This window comes from Eulemur rufifrons, chromosome 30 (genome assembly GCF_041146395.1).
Source record: "Eulemur rufifrons isolate Redbay chromosome 30, OSU_ERuf_1, whole genome shotgun sequence".
NCBI classification, from domain to species: Eukaryota; Metazoa; Chordata; class Mammalia; order Primates; family Lemuridae; genus Eulemur; species Eulemur rufifrons.
Genome location: NC_091012.1, coordinates 11080069 through 11105326, shown reverse-complemented (window position 1 = coordinate 11105326; position 25258 = coordinate 11080069). Strand labels below are relative to the sequence as shown.

Here is a 25258-nt window from a genome sequence, read left to right as displayed (position 1 = left end):
ATATAACTGAGAAGACAGCTGGTCAGATGATGCCTTGAGCTGGCGACTAAACCTGCAATAACACACTATGGAGAAATCTGTGATCTTTGTTTGAAAATGCTTGTGATAAGAGACTGAGTTTCCCCCAAAATGTAGTGGTAATGGCTCTGTTGTTTTAAATACACAATACTTAGGAGACTGGCTTTACTTAGAATGGAAAATTTTGCCAGGGACAAAGTTAACACAAAGAAACAAACAACAAAAAACAGCAAGAAAGAGAACAGTTAAGTGCAGCTCGGATGAGACCGGGCAGTTCTTTCCCAGCACCAGCTTGTCCCTGAATTCTCACGGTCACATGCAGCCTCAGCATTAGTCTTCTGTCCTATGCACTGAAATGGAGGTGGATTAAATTCATCAAGCAACTGCTCTAACGTGGAAAATCTGCAAGTGTCATAAACTAGCTCCATCTGAACAAGATAAAGAAATCATTCCATAGGCTGAAAACAACAAAAACACAAAACTACTTTGTTTCTTTTCCCCAAATGAAATCCACAGGAAAGGTCCTGTATGATTTACAAAATTTCCAGAGTAGAAATGCAGTGATGTGAAATGTCACAGACCTCATTATTGTGTAAAGAAAGTGCAATTCGAAATATTCTAATTGCACATGTGAAAAACAAAATACTGTCTTGCCTGCCAGTACCAGCGGTGAGTACTGCGAGGGCCGTGGTGGGGGGCGGATGGGAGGGTGGTCCTGCCTGGTCTATGCAGGCGGCCGAGTCCCTGGAGGTCCGCTGGCACCTGCCCCTGACCCCTGAGCACGCTGCAATATCCTCACAGGGAGATGCCTGGTCCTCCAGGAAGGGCCATGGTTTTTCACTGGTAGTTAAAAGCTTCGCTCAAAGGCAGCAGCCCAGGGAGCGCTCAGCAGGAGAGACACTGTCTCAAGTACCAGGTTTTGTTGTGTGTGGTTTTTGTTCAAGTGTGACTTCTGTCTGTAAATTAAGGAGTTTTCAGGCCACCTGGGTTTTGTATTTTCAGTACTGAGAGGTGAAGTCCAAACGCAGGGCCTTTACCCACTGAGAGAGAGCACACTCCTAGTATTGGTGAGAGGCAATGTCCCCTTTTGGCACCACAACACTGATATTTTAAAGTAAGAAAAACTTTCCCAGTCGCTAGTTTTAGACACCCTTTTCCTCACAGCTGCCCATGACGTGTCCACACTCAGGGTGATGACAATGCTCTGGCCATCTTCTGTTTTGATTCGCTTCAGCCCTGGCTGCCCAGGCTGATGGCTGTCCTGGCAGATGCTGATGCGGGGGTCTCCAGCACGTGTAAAGGACTCCTCGTGGCATTGTTCACCTGGCAGTGGACCGCAGTGGGGATTGGTACCACAAGAGTCCCGTTTTGCGTTACAGTTTTTACTGGTAGCTGGTGTTGACCTAGAGGTGTCTGTTGTACTGATAATGAAGATCCTCATCAATCTAACACTAACCTATTACCTGGCTTCTGTAATCATGCTCACCTGTTGCATCAGTCACCTGAGACCCCACCCCTCGGACCACCCCAACCTAATAAAAGTGGAAAACACCCAGTATACAGATTCAGAACTTGGTGATAACTCCCATCTGAGCCCGCCATTAAATAAACCTTCATTCTCTGTGTGCAGCTTGGTTTGTCCTTGGAACCACACACTGTAACAGTTGCTATAACACTACTACAGTGACCATCTGGACAGAGGTGGTCTGTGACATCTGAATGATCTGGCTGGCAGCACCTAATGTGCCATGGCTAATTGCAGCAACAGGTTCTACTTTTACTTCCCTGTGATTTCTATTCTCTTGCAGCTGGGCACTAGCAAAGGCCAACACAGCTGTCTGAGTGACTATGGCTTGTCCTGAGACAGTGTAGGTGTTCGCTGGGGCCAGTCAAGCCACGCTGGTGACTGACACTGCTGGTATCTAGTGGAAGACGTGAACTGTCTGCACGAAGGGTGGCTGGAAGGTCACTAGGTCACCACCTTGCTGTGGTACTAGGGTGGCAGCAGTGTAGGCAGCAGTCTTAGCCACCTGTAGTAGCTGCCACTGAATGGTGATCAAGACCAGCTGGCTGGACAGAGGTGACTCTGGTGAGCTTTGGGCAACCCAGGCTTCTTGGATGATGGCAGGTCTGGGGTGTGAGTTGCCAGGCTCAGGCTCCCGATGGGCTGGCAAGGCTTCCCTCCACAGGCTCTCAGGGCTCTGGGGCCACTGCAGTGAGCAGACACTACTCCAGCAAGACTGGGAGAGGCTCCTAGAAGAGAGTGGTCACAGAGAGGTTCTAAAGCAAGGTACACTCCTAGGCTGCCTTTTCCTAAAAGCCTGCTCTGTTAATTTGCTTTCAGAGGCAGGATCTCTACCTTCCAGAATGAGCCTTTGCCTGGTTCTTCCTGGGAATGTGGTACTTGGATGAAATAACAATTCAGACAGAGATTGTCGGGAACTGAATTCTGCCACTCCTTGTCAGTCTTGTAGTATGGATAATTTTTAGTGATGTGCATATAAATTCCATTTAGGATGTGTTGTTTACCAGGAGCCATTTTAATTGCTTGTACTATTGTGCATAGGAATAAGGTGGCTTTGAATCATTCTTTGGGCTTCCTCCACCAGAAGCTTCCTTTTCATTTTCTGGGTGCGAGTTTTCAGCCACTAAATTGAGGTCAGAGGGCATCAATGGGCCCATTTTGAAACCTGAAGACTCCACTTCCTGGGGGCTGGATGGGCAGGAGTTGGCAGCACTGATAGTTCCCACTGTGGAGGGAAGAGGGATGATGAGGTGGGCCATGGTGTTTGGAATGTTGATGGTCAGAGGTGAGAGGTGCAGCTGCACAGCCTTCGCTGGGGACTCAGGCGCCTCTTGCTTCTTCCTCTTCTGGCCAGATAGGGAAGGGAAAGTTGGTTTGAAGTCTGTGCTTGAAAACCTGGTGCATGAAGCTTGGAAGCTGCAACAGCGGCACCCGGTGCCTCTGGAACACCTGTCCACAAACACGCTGTTCTGGCCAAGGCAATGCAACTAGAAATCACCACTTTAGGCCTGGGCTGTGCAGGCGGTGGGTCCCAGGCTGTCCAGTCATGGCCAGCACTGCCGCTTGGGGTTGTCAAGATCTGGAGGTGGCACTGGGAGATGAAGCTCGAGTGGCCCATGCTCACATCCACTGAGCCTTGTGATGAGATGCACTTGATGGTCGCCGAGTGCTTGGTAATTAGGTACTCAAACTGGCAGCCCTCCAGCTGCACCACTTCCCCACATCCTGGCCAGGACCACCACCCCTGGCCCCGCCGCCCATGACGGGGTGCTGCTGAAGCCACTGCCATCGGCCTGAGTGAGAGCCCACCGCCACTCACTGGGAGCTAGGAGCCAGAGCAGAGGCCTCTGGTTTGCCATGGGGAAAGCCAATTAGCAGTGGCTAGTGGCCTCAATCTCGATTTTGTAAATTTATAATGTTAAATTCAAGCACATATATACTACTAAGAAATTTCAACAGAATACAAATAAAGCCAATGAGAAGGAAATCAAAATAGTACCCTACAAAACTTTATTGAATGCAAAGAAGAAATTGATGGAGGGAATAAAGAAAAAAAAGGTAAGAGGTACACAGGAAACAAATAGTAAAATAGCATAGATAAGTTTCTCCTTATCAGTAATTAATTAAGTGTAAACATATGAAAGTCTACAATGAAAAGGAAGAAACTGAAGGAATATATTTTAAACAACAAACAACAAAATGATCCAAGTATGTGTTATCTACAAAAGCTATATTTTATATTCAAAGATATATATATATGTATATATGTTGAAAGTGAAAGGATAGAAAAACATATTCCATGCAACATTAGGTGTCTATGTTATTATCAGACAAAATAAACTCTAAGTCAAAACCTTTTATAAAAGATACAGGCCATTATTTATTGAAAAAACAATTGATTCATCAAAAAGATACAATTACAAACATTTATGCACCAGGCAACAGAACGCCAAAATATATGAGACAAGTATTGACAAAATGGAGAGGAGAAATCATTCTACAATACAGGTTGGAAACTTTAATACCCCATTTTCTTTAATGGATAGATGATCTGGACAGAAGATCAGTAAGGAAAGGAAGATTTGAAAAGTGCTATAAACCAGCCAAATAGAGGAGACATAAAGAAATTCCTCCACCGACCATAATGCACATTTCTATCAAGCGCAGATGGAAAATTCTCCAGGTTAGACCACATATTAGAGCAGAAAATAAGTGATAAGAAATGTAAAAAGATGGAAGTTATAACAAGTATCTTCTCTGATCACAATAGAATGAAGCCAGTCATCAAAAACAAAAGGAAAAATGCAAACTTTGTAAGTAGGAAATTAAACAGCACAGTCATAAGCAATCAATGAAACAAAGAAGATAATATAGAAGAAATTGGAAAATACTGAGAGGGAAATAAAAATGAAAACACAATATAACAGAACATAGATTCAGTGAATGCAGTGCTTAGAGGGATGGTTAAAGCAGTGAATGCCTATATGAAACAAGAACAAATGTCTTAAATAAACCTATATTACAATAGAAGGACTTAGAAAAATAAAGGCAAATGACACCCAAGCCTAATAGAACAAAGGACTAATAAATATTACAGAGAAGACAAATAAAATTGAGAGGAGAAAAACATTAGAGAAAATGAACAAAACTAAAAGTTAGTTCTCCGATAGGATTAACAAAATTGATAAATATGTAGGTACACTGACCAAGAATATAGAAGAGAGGATATGAATATTTACAATCATAAATGAAAGTGGAGACACTAATAAATACCTTACAGAAATAAAATGGATTATAGAAGAATGTTATCAGCAGTTGCACAAAGAGATAACCTGAATGAAATGAACAAACTTCTATAAACACATACATTACTGAAAGTGACTGATGATGAAACAGAAAATAGGAACAAACCTATAAAATATAAAGAGGCTGAATCAGAAAAAGAAATCAATCAAATATATTAAAGCAACTCCCAACAAAGAAAAACAGTACCAGATGGCTTTCCTGGTTAAGTCTACCAAATATTTCAGAATTTTTAAAAATACTCCTCAGACTCTTACAAAAAATAGAAGAGGTAAGGTCACTTCCAAATATATTCTGTGGAGCCAGAATTGCCCTGATCTGAAATACAGATAAAGACACCAAAAGAAAATTAGAGATCAATATTCCTTATGGTCATAGATGCAAAAGAGCCTGAACAAAATACTAGCTAATTGAATCAAACAGTATATTTAAAGGATAATACACAAAAAGCAAGTGGAATTATTTCAGGAATGCAAGATTAATTCAATATAAGAAAATAAATTAATTTAATCACACAATAATAGAATTGAGTAGGAAAACACACACAGCAAATCAGCAAATGCAGAAAAAACATTTAAATAACAACAAAATCTCTTAGCCAGTATGGTTGCACATACCTGTAGTCCCTGCTACTCAGGTGGCTGAGGCAGGAGGATTACTTGGGTCTAGGGGAGTTGAAGGCTGCAGTGCTCTCTACGTTGTGCCTGTGAAGCCACTGCACTCCAGCCAGGGCAACATAGTGAGAACTTCTCTCTAAAAATTAAAAAAAAAAAAAAAAACACTTTTTCTTTTTTTTTATTGACACCTGGCAAATCTACTTTGAATCCATTCTGTTATATGAAGAGGTGTGTGTATGTATATGTGTGTGTATATATACACATTTTTTATTATTATTATTATTATTTCAGCATATTGTGGGGGTAGAAAAGTTTAGGTTATGTATGTTGCCCTTGCCTCTCCCCCTCCCCGAGTCAGAGCTTCAAACGTGTCCATCCCCTAGACAGTGCACATCGCACTTATTATGTTTGTATACATCCATCCCCTCCCCCACCCACATCTGCCCGACACCGGATCGATGTTATTCCTGAATGTGTGCTTAGGTAATGATCAGTGAAACCAATTTGATGGTGAGTACATGTGGTGCTTATTTCTCCATTCTTGGAATACTTCACTTAGTAGAATGGGTTCCAACTCTATCCAGGAAAATACAAGAAGTGCTATATCACCATTGTTTCTTATCGCTGAGTAGTACTCCATGGTAGACAAAAAAAAACCGTTTTTGATCAAAGCAGTCAACAAACTAGAAATTGGAAAAAGAGCATTTATTAAAAAAATTAACAAGTCAGTGGGTAAAGGCTAAAATTTCTCCACACCAGCTAAGATTGGGAACAAGAGAAGGATGCTCACTTTTCTCCACTTTATTCAACATTGCACTAGAAGACATAATCAGGTAAATTAGGCAGGAAAAATAATAAAACCCATTCAAATTGAGAAAGAAAAAGTAAAATTCTTGCTATTTACATATGGCATGATACTGCCTTTAGAAAAACTCAAATAATCCATAAAAATTTATCAGAGCTAATGCACAATTCAGTAGAATTGGAGGACACAAAATTAGCACACAAAGATCCATGATGTTTCTGTATACCAGCAATAATCAACCTGAAGCAAAAATTAAGAAAACAATTCCACAGAATAAAAAGTACTCTCTAACTATGGAATAATTTTAATCAAAGAGGTGAAATAATTGAATACTGAAAAGTACAAAATATTTCTAAGAGTTAAAGAACAGCCTAACAAATGAAAATGCACCCAGTGTTCATGGATTAAAAAATTCAATTTTTAAGATGGCAACACTCCACAAAGTGATCTATATAGTCAATATACTCTCTATTTTAAAAACTGCCTGCCTGATCCTCTAAACAGAAAATAAACAAAGACATAATGGACCTCAATAGAAAGCTAGAACAAATGGGCATGGCTGACATCTATAGGACATTCTACCCAAAGTCCACAGAATATACATTCTTCTCATCAGCTCACGGGACATTCTCTAAGATTGACCATGTCCTAGGACATAAATCATGTCTTCAAAAATTCAAAAAAATAGAAATTATACCATGCATCTTCTCAGATCACAGCGGAATAAAAGTAACAATGATCACAAACAGAAACCCTCACTCTTACTCAAAGTCATGGAAGCTAAATAACTTTCTCCTGAATAATTATTCTATAAAAGAAGAAATCAAGATGGAAATCAAAAATTTCTTTGAATTAAATGACAATGGAGATACAACTTATCAAAATCTATGGGATGCAGCTAAAGCAGTCCTGAGAGGAAAATTCATATCCATAAATGCCTATATCAAAAAGACAGAAAACATGCAAATAGACAACCTAACGAATAGACTCAAAGAACTGGAGAAAGAAGAACAGAACGATCCCAAACCCAGCAGAAGGCGAGAAATTACTAAGATCAAATCAGAACTAAATGAAAAGGACAACAAAGAAACTATAAGGGAAATTAATAAAACAAAAAGTTGGTTCTTTGAAAAGATAAACAAAATAGACACACCTCTGGCTAGACTAACCAAGAGCACAAAAGTAAAATCTCTAATAACCTCCATTAGGAACATGAAAGGAGAAATCACAACCGATGCTACAGAGATACAAGATATCATCTATGAATTCTACAAAAATCTTTATGCACACAAACTGGAGAACGTGGAGGAAATGGACAAATTTTTAGAAACACATAGTCTTCCCAGGCTCAACCAGGAAGAAATAGAGTACCTGAACAGACCAATATCAAGAACTGAAATCGAAACAGCAATAAAAAACCTTCCCAAAAAGAAAAGCCCTGGTCCAGATGGGTTCACACCTGAATTTTACCATACATACAAAGAAGAACTGGTGCCCATCCTACATAAACTATTCTCCAATATTGAGAAGGATGGAGTTCTCCCTAACACGTTCTACCAAGCCAATATAACATTAATACCAAAACCTGGAAAGGACACAACAAAAATAGAGAACTACAGACCAATTTCCCTCATGAATATAGATGCAAAAATTCTCAATAAAATACTAGCAAATCGAATCCAAGTACTTATCAAAAAAGTAATCCACCACGACCAAGTGGGCTTCATCCCCGAGATGCAGGGGTGGTTCAACATACGTAAATCTATAAATGTAATTCACCACATAAATAGAAGCAAAAACAAAAACCATATGATACCCTCATTAGATGCAGAAAAAGCATTTGACAAAATTCAACACCCTTTTATGATAAAAACGCTTAACAAAATAGGCATTGATGGAACCTACCTAAAAATGATACAAGCCATATATGACAAACCCACAGCCAACATCATACTGAATGGGGAAAAACTGAAAGCACTCCCACTTAGAACTGGAACCAGACAGGGCTGCCTATTGTCTCCATTACTTTTCAACATAGTATTGGAAGTCCTTGCGAGAGCTATCAGGCAAGAGAGCAGAATCAAGGGAGTCCAAATAGGGAAGGAAGAGATCAAACTCTCACTTTTTGCTGATGATATGATGTTATATCTGGAAAACCCCCAGGATTCAACCAAGAGACTCCTGGAATTGATTAACGAATACAGCAAAGTCTCAGGCTACAAAATTAATATACACAAATCAGAAGCATTTATATATGCCAATAACAGTCAATCGGAAAACCAAATTAAAGACTCAATACCCTTCAAAATAGCAACAAAGAAAATAAAATATCTAGGTATATATCTAACTAAAGAGGTAAAGGACCTCTATAAGGAAAACTATGAAACACTGAGAAAAGAAATAGCAGAACTTGCAAATAGATGGAAAAATATACCATGCTCGTGGATCGGAAGAATCAACATTGTTAAAATGTCTATACTACCCAAAGTGATCTACAGATTCAATGCAATCCCTATTAAATTACCAACATCATTCTTTACAGACATAGAGAAAATAATTATACACTTTGTATGGAATCAAAGAAGACCCCGTATAGCAAAAGCAATTTTAAGCAACAAAAACAAAATGGGAGGTATTAATTTGCCAGACCTCAAACTATACTACAAGGCCGTGGTTCTTAAAACAGCCTGGTATTGGCACAAGTGTAGGGACACAGACCAGTGGAACACAACAGAAAATCCAAATATAGAACCATCCTCATATAGTCACCTAATTTTCGACAAAGCGGGAAAGAATATACTCTGGGGACAAGAATCCCTATTCAACAAATGGTGCTGGGAGAATTGGTTAGCCACTTGTAGAAGACTGAAACAGGACCCACAGCTTTCACCTCTCACAAAAATCAAATCACGGTGGATAACAGACTTAAACCTTAGGCGTGATACAATCAGAATTCTAGAAGAAAATGTAGGAAAGACTCTTACAGACATTGGCCTAGGCAAAGAATTTATGAAGAAGACCCCCAAGGCAATCACAGCAGCAACAAAAATAAATGAATGGGACATGATTAAATTAAAAAGCTTCTGCACAGCCAAAGAAACAGTCCAGAGAATAAACAGACCACCTACAGAATGGGAAAAAATTTTTGCATACTACACATCAGATAAAGGACTGATAACAAGAATCTATTTAGAACTCAGGAAAATCAGCAAGAAAAAATCAAGCAACCCTATCAAAAAGTGGGCAAAGGACATGAATAGAAATTTTTCAAAAGAAGATATAAAAATGGCTAACAAACATATGAAAAAGTGTTCAACATCTCTAATCATCAGGGAAATGCAAATCAAAACCACAATGAGATATCACTTAACCCCAGTGAGAATGGCCTTTATCAAAAAAACCCAAAACAACACATGTTGGCGTGGGTGTGGAGAGACAGGAACACTAATACACTGCTGGTGGGACTGCAAACTAGTGCAACCTCTGTGGAAAGCATTATGGAGGTATCTTAAACAGATTCAAGTAGACCTGCCATTTGACCCAGCAATCCCATTACTGGGCATATACCCAAAGGAAAAAAGGTCATTCTGTAACAAAGGCACGTGTACCCAAATGTTTATAGCAGCACAATTCACAATAGCAAAGATGTGGAAACAACCCAAATGCCCATCAATACATGATTGGATTAGTAAACTGTGGTATATGTATACCATGGAATATTACTCAGCTATAAGGATTGATGAAGATACAACATCTCTATGGTTCTCCTGGAGAGAGTTGGAACCCATTATATTAAGTGAAGTATCCCAAGAATGGAAAAACAAGCATCACATGTACTCACCAGAAAATTGGTTTCCTTGATCATCACCTAAATACAAATCTGGAAACGACACCAATCGGACATCAGACTGAGGTGGGGGGTGGGGGAGGGGATGGGGGTATGCCTACACAATGAGTGCATTGCACACCGTTTGGGGAGTGGTAACACTTGAAGGTGCTGACTCGGGAAAGGGGGGGTGGGGAAAAAAATATGAAACTATTGTTTTTAACTTGCACTGTTCACTTAATAATTTATCATGAACATTTCCCATATTATTTCATATCATTGTACAAGAAATAATGTATACATTATGAGGACATACTGTATCTAACAAGATATACTGTTAGACTCTTTGATTCTGTAAAATTAAATAAAAAAAAAAAGGAAAAAAAAAAAAAACTGCCTGTCTTTTCAGAAGTGGGAAAGCATATTCTCAAATTCATATGGAATTGTCCACCTAGTAGCCAAAAAAAAAAAAAAATACTGAAAAATAGAAGGAGAACTCACACTTTCCAGTTTTAAAATATATTACAAAACTGCAGAATCAAAACTGTGGTAATGGCAAATGAGTAGAAAAATAAATATATGGAATACAACTGAGAGTCCACAAATAAACCCATATAATTCTTGTCAATTGATTTTTTTATAGTCACACTTGCATTTGATTAAAGAAAATACAAAAATACTCACACATGGTTCCTGTATGAATTCTAATTAAGAAACATTACTTTCAGAATATTAATACTCGGTGATAATTTTCAGAAGACTCTAAGAGCTTCTTTACCATTTAAGGGGTACATAGGGTGCAGGTGTTTCCGTGAATGTATTCTTAAATAAGAGACTACACCACTCTAATTTGCCTAGCTGTAGCTCTGTTCCAGGTTACTGACTGCTAGTTCATGTTCCAGAGTTTCTTTGCCAACAGGTTACTTACAAAAGAGGCACCTCCAAAGTCTTAGAGTGAATTGGGAAAGGGCTGGTTAAATGAGGAAATAGGCTATCATTCCCCTGTAAAAGTTCATCATTTCCTTTCCCAATGCATCTTTTTATAGAGAACTTCTATTTTTTATCCTGTGTGCCTCCTCTGCCATCTCACACTCTGGCTCTACCTGCTGTATTTTGGCCACCTGCACCTCATTCATTTGTATCAGTTGTAAGATGGAAATTGGTTGATGGGGTTCTTCCTCATGTGTCTTTTTAAAGGCACCTTCCTGGGAGATTTTGCTCGTGTAGTTTTTATTGGAAGTTATTCTGACAGCTGAATAACAGGTGGAGCAGTCCCCTCACATACTGGGAAGCAAGGAACTCTTTCTCGTCATTGAACAGTTCTCTATAAGCAGCAGCAAATGATTGTGGGCTGCAGAGTGGGGCGGTATTCGGCCTCTTCTTCCCCTCATCCCTGACTCTGCAGGAAGTAGAGCTGCTCAAGGGCATCCTGTTGGCAATCTTCTTCTTCCCCAGGATGTGGGTACTCAGAAGTGGGCTGACACTGCGCTTCACTTTCTGTTTCCTTTCACAACCTGTAATTGATTTGGTGCCAGGCTTGATGTTCTCCAGCACTTCAGCTGTGTGGAAAACCGCCATGGCACGCTCCTTGCATTCAGCTAAGAGTTGCATGCGTGGCAAGCGCTGCCCAGGTGCGTCGCTTGAGGGCAGTATTTCCTATATCGCATCACTTTACTTACGTTCCAGCACATATTCGGAATTTTTTACTAAAGCAAGCAAGAGGCTCTTTTCCAATTCGGAGAGGTATTTGGCAGGTTTTATAATTTTGTCCTTTTGGATTTTTCACTATATTCCATCTGGACACTAGCTATGTGAGTCCCACTGCGGCGCAAAGAGGCAGCAGCAACATCCTGCCACCAGAGCAAGGGTCACAGCGGGTCCCCTAGGGAGCTTGAGCTAACAATTGATTGGAACAAGGGTGTAGATGCATTTCAGTGGGAGAGGGGAAGAGTTGTCAACAAATAGTGCTAGAAAAACTGGATATCAACCATGCAGAAAAAATGAAGCTGGATTCCTAGCACAAACCTGTACAAAATTGACTCAAAATGAATCATTTACGCTCATGCAAAGGTAAATGTATTTCTGTGTGTTCAACCCCACTTGTGTTTTAATTGGGTCCCCTATCACCTGTACTCTGACAAACATTTTTCTGTCTCAAGTGATCCTTGGGCATATTCCTGTCACTGGATGTTCAAGGCTTTGTTCCCAGAGGCTTTGCAGGTGATGGCATGGACATGCCATGTTTTATATAAAGCACAACATAATTGATCTTTTAAGACATCATAAGAATGGTACGTTTTTCATCTGAAGACATTCTTAAAAATGGCCATGTAGAAAATTTGTTTAAACCAGACCTTGACTTGGAGAAGCTGTGAAGAGAAACTTTGTTCTCTTCCCCAGGTTAAGAACATACATTACTCACCAGTAAATACTTTGTGGTTAGAGTCTCAATGCAATGTCACAGACTTATTTTATTCTGTGAAACAATTAACAACAATTAAAAAATTTCCTTAAGGGAGTAGGTCAAGCTAGTAAGGAAATAGTTAATTCTTTCAAGCAAATAGCAAGTAGGCAGAATTCTTATATTTTTATTTTTATATAAAAATAAATCATGGCTGACGATTGTTTTATGCTGCCTCTACTGATTAACAATTCTTATTTTTTAAAGAAAACTTTACTTAACATCAACTTGAAAAACACACAGAACTATGTATGTAGAAGTTCCAGAAAGACAAGAACACCAATATTAAAGCAAAAAAAAAATTGAAAAACAGTTTGTAGGTAGATACAGATATAATAAATAAAAATATTTTTATATTTTATAAAAATTTATTGAAATGTAATGAATCAATTTCACTTTTTAGTTTTGATCACTATCCTTTTGTCTTTTCAAATCATTTTAATATTTTTATACTAAAAGTTTATATTGTGGTTGTGTGGGCATGAAAGTGTGTACAATTTATAAATATTTGAAAACAATAGTGTACAACTTTTTCACACACATTTTGAATGTGAGTATGTAATGAAGTATACCTAAATATTTCTCAAAGGTTTATGGATAACAATGGTTAATATTTTTAATGTGGCAAATCTAATTTAGAAAATTGTTACAATCTTTAATCTCACAACTAAAATAATCCTTTTTAATTTTTCTAAAGAATATTGAATATTTTCTTATTTACAAATACCAATAACAACAACAGGAAAAGTGTAAACCTTCCACTCTTACCAGTTACAGAGGAAAACATTTTAAAAAATACCTTCGGATATTTGTGGCATTCAGGAATATGCTATCCTCTCCTTATTGCTATCTTTCTTTCATTTCTATTTAATCTTTGTTTTATTTTTAACTTCTCCTTACTGCTTGTACTAGGAAATTTTCAATAAATATCTTCAGGCAGCCTGAAGAATAGACTGAAGACAATCACTGTGCCTTACACGTAACAGGGTTTAAGTTCCATAAGTCTCTCTAAAATTATCATGGTCAAAATTTTAAGAATTTTCAAAAGTCAGTATATTTTTATTAAAAAATATACATGTTCATAAAGTAGTTATATTTTTATTTGTCAAAATTATTGGAGGTTCTATGTAAGAATTGGATGGTAATTTGCAAATTGGTTTTTACATATGACTTCAGTCTGTTGCTTTGTAAGCTAGAGTTTCCCTGTAAGAATGATACATGGAAAACAAAGTCAAATACATAAAAAAAGCAATTCCAAGTTGTAACTTGCTCATATAAGCAAAAAAATACATCAAGTATGTTTAATTAATTCAAACTAGCTAGTGGACAATTTACTAAGTTCTATTAGTGAAACAAAAAAGTGGTAGGTAGTACAGTGTAAAAAAAGGAAATGTCTCCACAGCTTTATGCTACCATCCAGGTTTTAAAGACATATCTGACCTTTCCATGTAATATTTTTGATAGAGTGAAAAGTCTTGCAGGTTCTTAAACATATTTGCTTTTCGTGTCACCCATTACTAACCAAAATTTTCACATTTATTTGTGTTCTTATGTATTGTAGTATTTTCCCCCTCAAAAAAACAAGCAATTAAAAACAGTAATAATTTCCTTCTTCCACTAAAACCTCACTGTCAGAACAGCTTTTAGATGGTTGTGTGTAATCAGTAAATATCTTTTGAAAAACTAAGACTTTAGCCTGTACTTCTCACAAGGGATATGAGTTTTATTATTTCAAACCTACATTCAATGTATTGATTTATGGAGATTGGGAAAGAACATACCTTATTTTGGACCTAGTCATTTGTAAATAATTAGGATAAGGAAGAATTTTAGTGGCCAATCAGTTACATTAAAATGCATTTCTTTATTAACTGTCACATGTATAGATATGTACTTGGTACTAAAAGTTAAAAAAATACAGTAAAAAATTCAAAAAATTTACACAAATGTGTGGGTGACAAACACATACAAAATTCCTATAATTCAATATAAAATTTAAATTTTAAACAAAATGTAGGTAGAAGAATAAATCTGAATTTATTAGGAAGGTTCAAAGCAAAAGCGGTATTTGAGTTGGATTTAAAGACTAGATAGATGGTAAGGGAAGAGCATGATATTACAGGCAAAGAAGGAAAGTGGCACAGTCAGAGACCAGTTTAGGTTTATTCTGAGAATGAGGAGTGTACTCAGATGAGGACTTCAGGTTTGTATAGAGAAGAATGAGAATTAGGGACAGAAAAATATATTGCATATAGATTTTGCAAGACAAAAAATATTCCAGTCTCGTGAAATGTAACTTATAAACAACTTGGGCTGTCTACTCACACATACAGCCTTGTGGAACACATGCACTTTCAGAGATGATCTGAAAGCTGATAAGAAAAGTGACTTTCCTGAGGGAGATGGTGGTTAATGTGAGAAGATGCTGAAGAGGAAAATGGTTGGATAAGGTGGGGGATATAACCATTTATGTCACTCATGGGATTTAACTGGTAAGAGCTCTTTCAAAAGTGGTATGATCAGTAGTGCCAAAAATCTATTATATTAATATTATTATGATATATAGATGATACCTTTAGGAAAAAGAAAATGTAATGAAAAGAATGGTCATGACTAAGAAAAACCATTTTACAGACAGAGGAATCTTAAACTTTATGCAGGTAAAAGCATGAAGTAAGAAACATTATGACAAGCAGAGCTTTAGGAAAACAAAATAGAACAAAAAAATAGAATCAGAATAAATCCATGCTAGAGGCTTTTAAGAATTTTGTAATAATCTGCTGGAAACAGCAAATAAATAAGTAAATGGAGTCTGGGCACGTGGCTAACACCTGTAATCCTAGCACTCTGGGAGGCCAAGGTGGGAGGATTCCTTGAGGTCAGGAGTTCGAGGCCAGCCTGAGCAAGAGCAAGACCCTGTCTCTACTAAAATTAGAAAAAAATAGCCAGGCAACTAAAAATAGAAACAAAAAATTAGCCAAGTGTGGTGCCCTTCGCCTGTAGTCCCTGCTCCTGGGGAGGCTGAGGCAGGAGGATTGCTTGAGCCCAGGAATTTGAGGTTGCTGTGAGCTAGGCTGATGCCACAGCACTGATTCTAGCCCGGGCAATAAAGCAAGACTCTGTCTCAAAAAAATTAAAAAAAAAGTAAGTGGAGATGACCTGGGCAGTGATGGACAGGGCAAGGGTCATGAAATATTAGTATTGAGAAGGATTCCAGTGGAATCATGGGAGGCAAATATGGAATTATGGAAAATGTTTTAAGCTATAAATAAGTCAGATTCAAGTTGAGGCACCAAAAACTGCAATGCCTGCAGCCAGCACTGGCCAACAGAAAGGGCCCGATTCTTCTCCATGACAACACCTGACCACACATCGCACAACTAACACTTCAAAAAGTTTGAATTAAGTGGGCTACAAAGTTTTTCTCATCTGCCATATTCACCTAACTTCTTGCCAATCGACTACCACCTCTTCAAGCCTCTCAACAACTTTTTGCAGGGAAAATGCTTCCACAACCAGCGGGATGCAGAAAATACTTTCCAAGAGTTTGTGGAATCCCAAAGCATGGCTTTTTACACTACAGGAAAAAACAAACTTATTCCTCACTGACAAAAACGTGTTGATTGTAATGGTTACTATTTTGATCAATAAATGTGTTATAATGATTAAAAATTCATGGTCCAAAACCACAATTATTTTTGCACCAAATCTAAGAAAAAGACTCCATCTAGTATATCAAAGGGCATGATGTCAGCAGGGACCAGATGTTCAGAGACTACACCCAACCAGATAAGAATGTAACCCTTTACTACCAGTCCTCCCCAGAGGACTGAAGAGTGATAAAAAGAGCAGGGCTTCACCAGCTAGGTGAGGTCATCTCTATAGACACCATCTTGCTGTCACTTGTGGTCAGCACCTGGCATTTTCTTTTGAAAGATGTTGATGATCATGCAGATCAGCCCAAGATACTCTTCTTGTCCATGTTGCTCTCCTTGGACTGGTTCATTAACTCCTTTTCATGTCCTCTTTCTTTTGATGTTAAATGTTACTTTGTTGGATATGAAAATTTTAATCTATAACATGTATATATTAAGTATACTACTATGTATGGTTTGCAATATTGACAGACTTGTGGATTCGCTTGCACCTGTGTACCAATGGCTCTGACTACTGAGAGAGCCAGTTGTACTAAAGTGAATTTTCTTTTTGGAAACTCCATGAAGCTCACAGCTTTTATGATTAAAATAGCATCAGTAAAAGTCTGGACTTGTGGAAAGACACAAACATACATGGAGCTGGTTCTGTCTGAACCTGTGCCACTCAAGACAATATGCTTTACCGATCTCATGCTTGCATGGTATGACATTGTCAAGTGTCATAAAGGTGTGGAAACTATTGATCTCAATATCTGCACATGTCTGAAGAAGATAAATGTTAAGGCATGACTGTTGCTGATAACAACAGACCACCCAATGAAGGCAACTGTTAGATCTCTGCTACATATCAATATCCAGGCTGAATGTGTTGTCCAACTCCTAATAAAATTTAACTGTTACTGAAATTTACTCCCTTACAGGCATTTTACACATATCAAGTAATTCAATCTTCATTAAAACAATAAATATCATAGGCTGAATATGATATAAGTCAGTGAATTACACTTCTGTAGGTCTTGCTCAGATAACTACTTGAAATACTTTATCCTTAGCAGTTTGATATATTATCAACTCAGGTGTGGTTATGCAAATCAAAAGACCAATAGTAGACCTATACACAAAAACCACTTGTGTAAGACAGAAATAAAAACTTTCAAGAAAAATATATGAAGTGGATTTTATCATTTTATGTTTCCTACTTTTTGTCTTTCTGCCTTCCCAGTCAACCAGAATTTCTAGTAAATGGTCAATTCCACCATGATTTCTCAGTTCCTCTTCGTGGGTTTTGCTAAAGGCTGGAAACTAAGGTACTTGCACTCCATGCTATTCCTATGAAGTACTTGGCAATCTGTTTGGGAATCTTTTCATCATCATTGTCACCCGTGTCAACCAGAACCTTCACAGGCCCTTGTATTCCTGAGGAATTTGTGCATTATGAATATGTGCTATATTTCTATCACTGCCTCCAATGCCTATGTTAACTCTGTCACTGAAAACAGGGCCTTCTCAGTGGATGGGTGTGCAACTCAGATCTTCTTGGACATTTGTTATGTGTATGTAGTTTCTTTTCCTCACCATTATGGCCCACAACCACTGTGTGGCCATCTGGCAGACCCTCCATTCCTCAGTCCTCATATGCCACCACTTTTGCCTCTGAATAACACTGGCTTCCATACTCTGTGGTCTCTTCTATGCAGGCATGCACACTGTCAACACCTTCCACTGGTCCTTCTGTGGTTCATCAATTCTCCTGTGATGTGCCCCCTCTGTTGAGGCTCTCTTGCTGTGACCCCTCCAGCAATGTGCTCTAACTTCTTGCCTCTGCCATAGGAGTTTGTGGTGGCTGCTCTACCTTAATGCCCATGTTATATATTTGCACATTTTCTAATGTGCTCAAATTTCTAACCAGACAGTGAAGAAAGGTCTTTTCTCACCCATGCCTCTTATATACAAACAGTGTCTGTCTTCCTCAGTTCTCTCATGTGTATGTATCTACAGGCTTGGGTAACTTCTGAAACAATTCAGGATATAATTCTTTCTGTATTTTATACTATATAGCTTCCATTCTTGAATCCTATAATAGTTGTATGAGAAGAAGAATAGAAAGGCTGACACCACATCTAAATTTTTCTGTACTCACCTTTTTAGTACTCACCTTTTCTGGTATTATAAGGATTAAGTCATGCAATGTAAAGGCTTCTTCCCAGTGCAGCATACCATACTTATGAGCACACAGTACATGCTCAGTAGACATTGCATTATGCTGGTCTTCACTTTGGAAAGTAAGTATCTGTGTTGTGATGACTGTTGGGCATAAGACACTCTGTATGCTGTGCTTGCTGTCTCTAGCTGAGTGCTACTAATAATGGATCTAGGTTGAGCAACATCAGCACTAAAACCAGACTTGACAAAGAAGCCAATTAATGTCCCCCTTCCACACCAGCAGATCACATTTCTTAGATTGAGGCCCACAATATGACATGATTTCTATTCACATTGATAGTTCAGAGACAATTTTTAAGTAATTGCCTCTCAGCCTAGGCTTTCAATTAGGATTACCTGGCTAGCTTGAAAGAAACACCATCACCTGTCTATTGGGCTGGGTGGGAACATCCATGTGGTTTTAATTGTGCCCCAAATAATTCTAATTTGATACCAGGCTTAAGAATTATAACTCCCAAATACATTCATGAGACTGAGTTTAGACTTTGTTCCAGAGAGAAGTCACAGGGCCTGCTGCTTTGGGTTTTGTAGGGGCAGATCAGTGTGGTCCAGGTTCCCACTGCTGTAGCAGAAAGTCCTGGCACATGTGGCAGGGGGAGGTCACCAAGGGAAAGACAGGAGAACCTCACATTTTAATCTCCATCAGGAGACATCATACCTGACTGTATCCTGTGACTAAGAACCAGTGAGTGTAGCCTTTTCTGCATTTTGTGGTCCTCCTGTTTGTGGATGCTGTGTAAACAGGTGAAGAGATTATGCTGACTCCTTTCAGGGCATAGTCTCAAGATGCAATTCTAATTGTTCTACACAGTCTCACCTGAAAAGAAAGTTCAGAGTAGGAGCAGGAGAAGGAGAAATGGCTGGTTTTCAGGTAAGTGTGTCCCAGGTTAGGGGCTGTGTCCACTATTCCTCCTGGAATGTCATGCAGAACTTCAATTTTTAGAACGTGTAAGCCTTTACTTCTTTACTTCTGATGTTTATGCCTAATGAGTTTTCTTCCACTACGTTTTTTTTTCATTTCTTCTTAGGATAGTCAAGCAGCCCTGGAAAATCGTTCCTCCCTATATAATAAAACCTGTTCTGCATTCTCTTCACCCAAGCTTCTTAATAAAATAATCAAGTTCCATAATAAATGTGTGATATGTAATATTGAAAATGTTCCCATTGGGACAGGTCAACTTATAATAGTGTGGATATTGATATTCCTACTGGGGATGAGATAGGGTCTTTGTATTTGAGTGAAGAAGGGGAACATGTACTCTCAAGGTTTCATCTGGATGTTTTCATCAGCTCTATGTGAAATAATATTTGGAAAATGCAGAAAGAGGATGGCATTGATTGCCTAGGATAACAAGAAAATTATGGAAAAATAAAAAATTGAAGACTTGCTCTGTATAATGCAAAAGTATTTACATACAGTATTAAAGATTACAAAAGATGGGAAATATCTATAACTTGAACTTTGCATAAAACTGATGATTCTTCATGGTTACATATTGTTGGGCACTACCATCCCAGCAGTGATTTTTTTATCCTCTGTGCAATGGTGTCTAATACCAATTTGTCCCACTACAGTTGATGTTAATTTCATTCACTTGGTTAAGGTGCTCTCTGACAGATTCATCCAATGTAAAGTTGATTGTTTTTCTCTTTATTATTAAGTGTTTTTTGGAGGTTTACTGACAGATGCGCATGAACCATCACATTTACACTGGAAGCTCCCCTTTCTTTTTATAGCTTGCTTGGAAAATCAAGACTCTTATCTTTGTCTTCTGGTCAGATGAACTGAGATAAATTGAAAGTCTACCAGTTACTGGATGTTGACAAAATACTGTCCTTAGGTTAGAAGCACTGGCTTCACTGGTTATATTATGTGAAAAGCAGAGACTCAGACCCCACCCCAGATCTCCTGAATGAGAATCTGTATTTTAACAAGATCTCCAGTTCATTACTGTACACGTGAAAATTGGGTGATACCTTCTAACTCACTGTTTCTCTGTGTGAGAAATATGCACAACTTATTTCATATGATGTAAATATAGCACACATAAATTTATATTGCTGTGTTAAGGCCCTTTATTTTATTTTATTTATTTATGTATTTTTTATTTTTTTGGAGACAGAGTCTCACTCTGTTGTCCAGGCTAGGGTGTTGTGGCGTCAGCCTAGCTCACAGCAACCTCAAACTCCTGGGCTCAAGTGATACTTCTGTCTCAGCTTCCTGAGTAGCTGGGACTACAGACATATGCCACCATGCCCAGCTAATTTTTCTCTATATATTTTTAGCTGTCCATATAATTTCTTCCTATTTTTAGTAGAGACAGGGTATCGGTCTTGTCAGGCTGGTCTCAATCTCCTGAGCTCAAAAAATCTGCCTGCCTCGGTCTCCCAGAGTGCTAGGATTACAGGCATGAGCCACCGTGCACAGCCAAGGCCGTTAATTTTATATTAAATACTTTATCATGCAAAGCAGTATCATATGCACACTAGTTTCATACATGTTATATGATCTTCATTCCTGAAAATTAGAGAATATGTTCAAGAATATCACTGTGCTAAAAAATAGCTTTTTGGATAATTCCGGTCACCCATATGTCAGAAACAGTTCTCATAACTTTCATTTTCCTTGTAGTCAAATTAAGAACTCTCTCCTTGGCAACTTGGGAAATATGTGTCTTTTTTCAGGAACTGGTGACATTCAGGGATGTGGCTATAGAATTCTCTCCAGAGGAGTGGGCATGCCTTGACAATGCGCAGCAAAATTTGTATAGGGATGTGATGTTAGAGAACTACGGAAACCTAGTCTCCCTTGGTGAGGATCACTTCAATACACAATTCCTATTCCACACTAAGGGCATTATTTTATTTTTGTAGATTATTTCTTGGAAGTTTCTACTTTACATGAATGAGTTTTATATCCCTGCTTTTAAAGAAAATTTGAAGGATTTTGGTGTAGAAAATAAAATCACTAGATGTCTCATCTTATGAACCTTTTCCTTTCTTGAGCTGATCTGTATACTTCACTCTAGATTAGTGGTTCCTCTAGAAATCAGGGTATATAATTGTTGCCTGTACCTTAGAATACAATTTCCACCACTTATTTTTAATTTGGTGCTAGTGGGAATTGGTACTCTGGGGCCATAAATTTGGAATAATTTCTTATCATTCTACATTGTCTGTAAGAAAACAATATTTTGGAAAACAGTTTTCTAGAATCGTCCATAGTATTCTGTCCATAAGTATAGTACTTATAAGATGAGTAACTAGAGAGTCTTCAGCAAGAGTCATGTGAATTCTTTCTAATAAAACAGGTCTTGCTGTCTCAAAGCCAGAGCTGATCACATGTCTGGAGCAAAGGATAGAGACCTGGATTATGAAGACAGAGGGAACAGCTAAATATCCTGGTAGGTAAGATTCAGTAAAGCAGATAACAAGTGTTACAGAGCCAAAGCTCAAGGAGAAAGGCAGATATAAAAACGTGGTTTGGAATGCTCCGCTCTATTGGAAATGTTTTTTGAGAAGCCTGTGTATGTTTCTCTTTCTCTTACAGAAGGACATCTTCTGTCCCATGCTCTTAAACTCTCTAAGAACTGTACATCTGTAGTGACCTTCCTTAGAATTCAGTGAGAGCTAAAGTTCTTGTCATGGCTTATAAGAGACTACATTATCTGTAAACACTTCTATTGTTCGGGGAGATATGGGAATATCTGTACATATTTTCAAGACCTCTACATTAAAGCACCTTTTGACAGCATTTTGCTTTGCTTCCCCATGTGGAGTACAGGGGTTGATCATACCTCTCTGCAAACTGAAACTTCTGGGCTCCATGGATCCTACTACCTCAATCTTACAAGTACCTAGGACTATGGGCATGAGCCACCATGGCCAGCTGATTTATTCCTGTTATTATTATTTTTGTTAAAATGGAGTCTCATTATGTGGCTGGGGCTGGTTTCAAGATCCTGACCTCAACTGATCCTCCTTTCTTGGCTTCCCAAAGTGCTGGGATTATAGTTGTGATCCACCATGCCCAGCTCCATTTTTGAAGTTCCTTTTGTTGCCTCATTTTTGAAATGTGTAAAAGGGAATAGTGGAGAAATTGTGATTTGCTTCAGTAATGCTAGAAACACTAGGGACAGATGTTTCATATTTTCTGCATCATGATTCACAATTCTAAGGTTTCAGAGGCGATCCTACAGAAATTCAGACTCATTAATTTTATACAAATGCATGGCCTCTTCCTAAACCTAAGAACATCTAATGGTATTTCACTTCGAAATATCCTTTTTTCTTTTTTTATGTATATTCTTTTTTCTAGTATAAAATAAGAGTAAAATTTCAACTTTATTGTACCCAGATTCCCAAACTGTAATATAGTTTATTTTCCCTACTCACCTCATAGAATTCTTAAATCTACTACCTCCTAGGCCGGGCGCGGTGGCTCACGCCTGTAATCCTAGCACTCTGGGAGGCCGAGGCGGGTGGATCGCTTGAGGTCAGGAGTTTGAGACCAGCCTGAGCAAGAGCGAGACCCCGTCTCTACTAAAAATAGAAAGAGATTATATGAACAACTAAAAATCTATATAGAGAAAATTAGCCGGGCATAGTGGCGCATGCCTGTAGTCCCAGCTACTCGGGAGGCTGAGGCAGTAGGATCGCTTAAGCCGAGGAGTCTGAGGTTGCTGTGAGCTAAGCTGACGCCACGGCACTCACTCTAGCCTGGGCAACAAAGTGAGACTCTGTCTCAACAACAACAAAATAATCTACTACCTCCTTGAGTGCTTCAAATTGCTGAATATATTCATACTCCCAATTGACACATTATATTTTGATACTTATATTCCATAATTTCCCCCTATTTAGTACTATCAGGAAATTGTCATTCATATATACGTGTGTATGTGTGTATATGTATTTGTGTGTTTGTGTTTAACTGGTAAATTTTTCCACAAATAAGAATTGCATAACTGTATATATTTATTGTATACATTGTAAGTATTGCTGCAGTATACATGGGAGTGAAGAATTTTCTTGAGATACTCATTTTACACCTTTGGTTATACTCATAAGTAGAATTGATGAATGATAAGGCAGTTCTATTATTTACATTTTTAAACAAATCTCTGATGATATTACCGGTTTACAATCAATAACTGTACAGGGATTGCTTTTCTGCACACTTTGCCCACACTTGTTATGTCTCTTTTTTTGGACATTAGCCGTTTTAACAGTTGTGAGGTGATAGCTTATGATAATTTTGATTTGTGTTTGCATGACGTTTTGGTGATGCTGAGTTACTCTTCATGTTACTTTCATTAAAGAATTTTATGTCTCCCATTTAAATCTTTATTACATCTGGAGTTAGGTTTTGAATATCATGTAAGAAAAAATAGCCTATTTTTATTCATTTGTTTGTGGGTATCCAGTTTTCCAGCAACAAGCATTGAAGAGACCATACTTTATGCATCGCGCATTGCTAGTGCCTTAGGTAAAGGTTGGTCGACTTTATATACTTCGGTTTATTTCTGAGCTCTCCATTCTGTTCCATTGTTTTTTGTGTTGGTTTTATGTGCATATTTTGTTTTTATTACTATCACCTTGAAATATAGTTTGAAACCAGAAAGTGTGATGCCAGAACCTTTTTTCTTCTTTCTCAATATTGTTCTGGCTCATCAAAGTTACATGAGATATCATCCAAATGTTAGGATTTGTTTGTTAATACTGTGAGTAATGCCCCTGGAATTTTGATAGGGAGTGCATTGAATCTATACATGGTTTTGGATAATACCTTTCTATTTACTCATGTCATCTTCAAATTCTTTTATTAATATCTTATAATACTCAGTGTAAAGTTGTTTTTTGTTTTTTAATACTTTGGTTAAATTTATTTCTTAGCAAACTATTCTCTTGATGTTATTGTAACTGAGAGTGTTTTCCTTTTTTATTGGATAGTTTATTAGTGTGTAGAAAAACAACTGATGTTTGAATGTAAATTTTATATCCTGTGACTTAACTGAGTGGTTTTTTACTTTATAAGGGTTTTTTTCCTGTCTTTTTATGGTTTTTGATATATAAGATAATGCCATCTGCAAACAGTGTTATTTTTACTTTCTCCTGTCTAATTTGAGTGGATTCTTGTCATGTTCTTGCCTAGTTTTTCTGCTTAGGTCTTGTAGTAATATCATAAGATAGAAGCATTAGGAGTGGTTGCACATTATGCTTATATTGGTATCTGTGCATGTGAAGGATTAAATACCTTTTCCAGTTTTTATATGCTTGTTTTGGAAGGTAAAGATGTTTCCTTTTGGGTACTTGGGCTAAAGGTATGTCCACTGGGTTTTCAATGAAGAGTTGCTGTAGCTAGGTCACAAGGCTGCCCCTTGCTCTGCAGTGGAGTCTGCATTTGGTGGGTCAGTTCTGAAGGGCTTGGGTGGTTTTCAATCCTCTCTTGTTTCTGAGTAAGCTGGTTGCCTTCAGGATTTTAATCTCTATGACACATACTAGGGTTTGTTTGTGCAGTTGAGTCTGCATATGGTGGGGCTGATACCAGCTGTGTGGATGGGTGCGGCTCCCAATGAGTACCTTGGAAGTTTCCCTTCAGGTCTCTGTGTGGATCTATGCACTGAAAGAACTGGCCATGGACTGTAGTTGAGACAGCTGTAGCAGAGTCACAGGTCTGCTTTTCAGATTACAGTAAGACCAAATTATTCAGGTCTGCCTCCATGACTGCAGATAGGTGTGTTTCTCCCAAAGGCTCTGGATGAGCAGCACCACTGCAACTTTGTCGCAGGGAACAGTTAGAGACTGTGTGTATCCAGGTTGGT

General features: G+C 38.2%; 1 protein-coding gene and 1 pseudogene across 1 annotated transcript in view; one reads left to right on the top strand and one right to left on the bottom strand.

Annotated features, from left to right (window-relative positions):
* Positions 1 to 263: 263 nt before the first annotated feature.
* LOC138378423 (forkhead box protein K2-like) lies at positions 264 to 3304 on the bottom strand (annotated as a pseudogene).
* An 8366-nt stretch (positions 3305 to 11670) lies between these two features.
* Positions 11671 to 25258, top strand: part of LOC138378418 (zinc finger protein 678-like) — a 28164-nt gene continuing 14576 nt past the window's right edge. Inside the window, 1 exon segment of the mRNA XM_069463761.1 lies at positions 11671 to 11837. Coding sequence (XP_069319862.1) covers positions 11671 to 11837 — 167 coding nt within the window.